General features: G+C 40.0%; 1 protein-coding gene across 1 annotated transcript; it reads right to left on the bottom strand.

Moving 5' to 3' along the window:
- Nucleotides 1–310: 310 nt before the first annotated feature.
- Nucleotides 311–1,460, bottom strand: LOC119560665. The gene is made up of 2 exons (XM_037874239.1): nt 1,110–1,460; nt 311–1,050 (listed from the first exon to the last, which is right to left on the bottom strand). The coding sequence occupies exons 1-2, from the start codon at nt 1,363–1,365 to the stop codon at nt 824–826; spliced, it is 483 nt and encodes a 160-aa protein (XP_037730167.1). The 5' UTR covers nt 1,366–1,460; the 3' UTR covers nt 311–823.
- Nucleotides 1,461–6,444: the final 4,984 nt, after the last annotated feature.

Here is a 6,444-nt window from a genome sequence, read left to right as displayed (position 1 = left end):
TGCTCATTTGCATTTTGGCTGCTGCAGCTGGCCAACATAAAAGTGGGAAATGGGCCAATGAACTGGCAGACAAAGGACGGCAACCATAGTGGGACTTTGACTCGAAAAGGGAACGCTTGCTGCATATTTGCCCATTTCCACTCGTGTTTATATATGCTTACACCCGATGGATTGAGGACTCAGAACGTATATAGAAGGCAGGGAACAATGACGACTCGAGTTGATCACTCTTTTGGGATCACTGCTAAAAATAAAGCAGGCTAAAACTTAGACAATATCAACTGGATATTATTGAGACAATACTAGGGGTATACCTATTTTATTCTTTAGTAGTATTAGATATTTAAAAAACCAATGCATTTGAATTTCATTTGCTAGGGAAATTTCTTGCCACCAAATTCCACCAAAAGTTGTGGATCGGTTGTAATTTAGCTGCAAGATATTTCTTTAGCCCCTAATTACAATTTTTTAATTCACATTTCATTCCATAATTTTCTTGAAAATACCAATTGTTGGTCTTTTATCTTAAGCTGGTTCACTTTCTCCTGATTTCCTTCTGAATATGGGGACAACACTGGTTCTTGTTGGTACTTGGGCAAAACAAACAGAAACAATATCCTATTCCCTCGCCTTCCTTTTGGCCCAGAGTCATGTGCTCTGTGTCTTTTGGGAACTGTGGCGAATCCATTGTTGACTTGATTTGTATGCGCCTTGGCTTAGTGCAATGGCCACTTTGTTTTTCGGTCTGTGACCGGGCACTCGAAATTCCCCATGCAGGCGCAGCTTTATTGAATTTCCTCGGTAATATGCAAAGCAGCGATTCTCAAGACTGTAGATATGACCTCGACAGAGGAACCAGAATACCAACGGTCCACCATTTGGAAGGTGACGATTTGACCACCCCATTGTCACGGTCCTCGTCGCAGATACAGGAATGCAGACATATATCGCAGGTGTCCTCCCACTCCGATTGGTTTTGGTAGTTGGTTCCGGCCACTTGCTGGCAGCCAATCTTCGGCGACCATAGGCAGCACCAGTCCAAGATCGGACCTTTAAGACATGTCAGTCAAATTATTTTCCGTTTTTATTTTTTATCTACGTTTACATACCCGTAACGGTGTACTTTTCCGGTACACACTTGCTTAAATCGTAGGTACTATCATCTCTTCCCTTTGCAAACTGAACCTTTAGCTTATCCGTTTTGTTTGTGCAGAACAAGCCAGATTTGGATACGGTACATTTTGACTGAATGTCCTTGCAGTTTGCGCATTTTGGCTCGGTTTTATCTTCCTCGTGCTCCGCCATTCCTGGACATCCCGCATAGAACAGCAATAGAAACATAATCACGCATTTTCCTATGGGCATCTCTAATTTAGATATGAGTGTATTACGTGTGTTTTTGAAAGTAAGTTCTGAGCTGACCCTGTCAAGGCTCAAGATTTTCACCAATTTCCATATTCCAATTTTTTTTTTCGTATTTCCAAGGTTTTAAGAATGGAAGACCGAAACTTCCAGACATTGAGTATTTGGATCCCGACTTTGACGTGGCATACCTCTTTGAATTTGTGGTTTAATTCTCTAATATTCTACAATAACATTTATCTTTTTAACGAGGGTCAAATTTTTAACTCAATTCCATGTTCGGTTTTTTTGTTATTCCAATGACTTTCGGAATGGGGTCCCAAAACTGGACTTCTAGACTCCATAACTTGAGTTGTTGGATCCCGATTTAGACGTGGGATACCTCTTTGAATTTGTGGTTGAATTCTCTAATACTCTACATTAAAATCTAACTTTTACACAAGTGTCAAATTTTTAACTCATTTTCATGTTCGGTTTTTCGTAATTCCAATAACTTTCAGAATGGGATCCCAAAACTGGACTTCTAGGTTCCATAACTTGAGTTGTTGGATCCCGATTTAGACGTAGGATACCTCTATGAATTTGTTGTTGAATTCTTTTATGTTCTTCATTAAAATGTTTCTTTTTAAGGAGGGAAAAGTTTTAAACCCATTTTCATGTTCGATTTTTCCGTGTCACTGGCTTTCAGAATGGAGTTCCCTAAAACTACATTTCTAGACTCCATAACTTAAGTTGTTGGGATCCCATTTATCCCTATCTAAAATTTGTGCAAAGAATTTATTTTGGTATGTGGCGAAAGCTATTATCCGTGGTCTTCTTATCCCTAGGGACTAGAATGTTTTTGGAAGTAGCAAGGTGAAGCAATAATAGATCCCTAAGAGATTTAATTCAATCCAAGAAAGCTAGAGATAAAACTGTAATTGCTAGGCAATTCCGTTAGACCTAAAAATTAAATTTACCCCAGGAAGTCAGAAGTACTTTCATTTTCTTTTTCGTTTGTGTGAAAATATATCAGCCGCAATTTATCTGCCCCGACACCTGTCCTACGTGCGTGTTCATGTGTGCAGGAGTGCAGGAGGGATCCGCAGGATGCGAAAAGAGGGGCGGGCGACCCCTCCGAACCTGATGAGGGTTAATTTGCCAACGGCTCAACAATTCATCAGCCAGTCCAATTAACTAAGCGCGACCCATTTCCCCAGCGAGGCGGCGCGACTTGTCGGGTGTTATAAATTTAAATTTAAAGGCCAAGCAAGGTGCGGTGCCAAGTGCTTTATCGCTGGCCCAGCAGATTTGCCGAAATGAAGAAAAACTGCCTGGCCAGGCCAAATCTGAAGTCAAGGATCCAGACTCAGACTCAGGATCTCGTTGGATGGCCATGTCCAGGTGGCCAACTACTTGTATTTGGCTGAACTCTCCACTCCCAACTCCAGAGTCCCGATGAGATGACAGCGCTTGCACTTTATCCTTGTCAGCTGTTATCGTTTGTTGCTTCTCCGGCGAACGACGCGTTCGGTTTGAGAAATTGCCGCACAAAAGTCAACGGGTAACGAGAAAATAATAAATGCCATTAATACGGCAGGCGGGACTGGGAAAAGCGGACAGACAGCTGGGCGGCCAGAAAGGGAAAGCGTGCCAGAGGAAAACGAATGGAGTATGAAATTGAAAAGCCGGCGAGCACAGTTTAAACTTCCTGCGGTGAAGTAAAATCGAGGATAGCGATACCCTTTTTAAAATGAATAATTAGAAGGTATGTTAAGTTTTAACTTTTTATATCCAGTTATTTTTGATTGTTTACGATTTTTATTAAAAACAAAATTGGATTAAGCCTTAAACTAATTATGATCTTAAAATAACAATCATTAACTAAATAAATTTACTGTACTGTTTGAATATAAAAATTTTTATGGCTTAAAACCAATTTATTATATTCATTTGCTTTCTGCTTCATGAGACTTAAAGTAAACAAATTATTTGTTAAGCTTAAACTGTTCTTTTCAAATCGTAAATTAAAAGCATATGCAAATTGATTTATTAATATTAAAAAATCAAAGAACTCATGGTTTTATAAAGAAAGCACACATCAAAGATAAAAGACTGAGGAATAACAAACAGAGTTTAAGCTGAAAAGACCAATTGGCCTAATGGTTTTATATAAAAGTTATTGTTCTGCCACTTGATAAATAAATACAATTTAAAATAAAACTGAATGATTTCTATTTGATAAGCTTGGAATTATGTTATGATCAATTATTGGGGGCTTTCTCTTCTGGGAGCGCGTGTGTATTTGAGACCAGGTGGTGATTGTCACGCAATGGCAGCTGGCCTAAAGGCTGGAAGGCTCTTTACTTTTATTGACAAACTCGACGAGAATTTGTGCGAAATGTGCGTGCGCGACTTGTGGCCAGGATATACCTTATCCTTTGAGTGTTCCTCTTTATATATTCTTTTTTTTTGGTTTTTTGAGGACACAAAAAGGGAACTTTCACGAGTGTGAGTGCGGTTTTGGTTTGGGCGTGGCCCAGGACACGGCATTTTTTTTTGTAGTTGCTGCCTGTATCTTTTGTTTCCACCTCGTGCCACTTGACATTGCTTGCGGTTTGTTAGCGGTCCGGGCGAATTCCAGTGTGCAACAATCTCGTACGGGAAATTTTGTTATTCAAAACACGACGGATTACCGTTCATTCCGCTTACTCACAGACACACACACATGCGATTCGAAAAGGACATGTCGGGAACACTCAGAGAAAAAATGTGTGGAACATCTATACAAGGGTGGTCTTACATTAATTTGGCATTGATCTTTTGTATTGTATATCAATTAAATAATAATATTGATCTTATAAAAATACCGATTAAAACTTAACAAAGATTATTTTGAAATGTATTTAACATATATTATGTACTGTCGGAAAAATTGTTAGTTTTATTATTTTATTGTATTCTTTTAAGGGCGGGTTAAGATAATACAATTGCTACTTAAATTATAAAATTAATTTAACTATAGGGATATATAATAAACATTGAAAACCTTATAAAAAATGTATGATCCTTATATTTTGAACCTATTAATATTTTAAAGGGACTCGATATGCATAAATCTGGGACTTAACTGTATTTCTTCCAGTGTATATACACGCATGCCTATGTGAAGACCGCAGGCGGCACCTTGCCCTGCGACTCATGTCGCTGGCGTTGTCACACGGCGCACATTTGTTAGACACTAAGCCCGTGTACGCCTCTCCGGTCGGGATAAGAATGTTTATTATGTTTATCACACACACACACACACACACTAACTCACACTTGCATTGCCAGCACACACACTAGCACACTTACTTTCAGAGTGGTAACCACTACAAGCCAAGCCACAAAGCAACCGCACGTACAGAAATTAAAGGGGCTGACGGCAAATGACAGACAACAAAACAGCAAAATGAAGCCGCCGCATCCGTTTCCGTTTCCGCTTTCGTTTCGCAGCGGCCATTGTCTTGGGTAACTAACTTCAAAATGGCGATACGCCGTGGCCACGCAATTATGACCACGCCCACGACTTTCGGCATTTTCCAGCGCCTTTTCGTATTTTTTTATTTCGCTTTATTAAATGCTTCAGGTAGCTACTTAAACACGTTTTCGATTAGAGCAGCTGCTGTCATTACTCAAAGTCGCGGGGGGAAGGACGGGAAACCGGGGTCCACCGTCTCGTCTGTCTTTTGCCAGTGTTTATGGCGAAAGTGGTGGGGGATTTTCCTTTTTCTGTTGGCCCTACCTGCGATTTTCTTTCTTTTCAGCATCTTTTTTCTTTCGTTTTTTCGTTGTATTGTGTACATCTTCAATATTTTATAATAAAGTGAAATTCCAGGAAGAGGAATACAAAAATGTGCAGCTAAAGTTGAGCCGGGGGAGGCGGAAAGTTGGGTTCGCTGCTTACTGGAGTGTGCTGATAAGGCTTGGGATCAGCTTAAAAGAAAGGGAAATTTGCAGTATTAAAACAGAAGGAGGGCCAGGAGCAAAGAATATTGTTTTTGTAATCACTAGACTACTTCATTTCCTTTCTGATAAGCCAGACTTAAATTTATATTGTTGCAGTTGGTGGAGAGCAGATGATAACGGGTCGTTGTCTGCCTTTGAACTATGTAAAACTGGGAAACTGTAATCTAACGAGAGTAAAAATAGTTGAAGGAACAACAAGCAAGATTTTTTATTGATCCAATAATAGTTTAAAGTCTCTCGAAACATGTGTTGGGTATTTTCAATATGTATTCTTCAATTGTCTTCGATATATCTCGTATATTTACGGTTACCAATTATAATAAAATTTAATAGGTATATTTGATTTAAGAATGTAAAGGCAATTACATTCTTATCCCTGATTGATATTATATTGTGAGAGAAAAGAGCAGCCCCATTTTAAAGTCTTTCAGCATCTTGATGCCGCCATGCCAACCAAGTCGAGAAGCCGGTGGAATCCATCATGGAATCAAGGTACGCAGAATGCCTCGAAAACAGCCACAACCTGTCATAATTTGATGTCTTAAGCCGCTGGACGGGTGGGTAAGAACGAAGTGGGGTCTCTTTAAAAGTAAATCTGACGGTACTTTAATGTTGTATCCTGTTATCGTTGGCGACGTGCAGCTGTCGCTATTAGCGTATGACTGCCGTGGCCGACACACCCACCCTACACCCACCCTACACCCAGAACTCACACCCCTGATAATACCCATTCCTATACCCATCCCCATTCCATTTCGTCCTGCCAAATGGCTGCTCTGTTGTGCGTTCCCCTCATTGCTTGATGCGGCGTGTTGACAGGATATTTACAGGATTTCTATCAATATGCCGGCATTAGCACGTACGCCTGCAATGAACGTGAACGTGAGTAATGCCAGCCAAAAGCAGAAATACGGAAGATTCCACGAAAACGGACGGGCAGAAAGACAATGAGAGCTGCCGAACGGAAGTCGCCATGATTAACTTGGCCTATAATTTAATCATATTTCTTAGAACCAGCTGATATTGTTAATATTCAAAGTACAAACTAGATGTGTATTCATGGCTTAAACTTAGTTCACCATTTGTTCATTT

This window comes from Drosophila subpulchrella, chromosome 3R, assembly GCF_014743375.2.
Source record: "Drosophila subpulchrella strain 33 F10 #4 breed RU33 chromosome 3R, RU_Dsub_v1.1 Primary Assembly, whole genome shotgun sequence".
Classification (NCBI taxonomy): Eukaryota; Metazoa; Arthropoda; class Insecta; order Diptera; family Drosophilidae; genus Drosophila; species Drosophila subpulchrella.
This window is presented reverse-complemented; position numbering and strand designations above follow the sequence as displayed.

Coding starts and splice junctions, on each gene's coding strand:
- LOC119560665 (XM_037874239.1), bottom strand. CDS start 1,365: ATGCCCATAGGAAAATGCGTGATTATGTTTCTATTGCTGTTCTATGCG. Junction 1,051..1,109: donor GGAAAAGTACACCGTTACGG/GTATGTAAACGT, acceptor CATGTCTTAAAG/GTCCGATCTTGGACTGGTGC.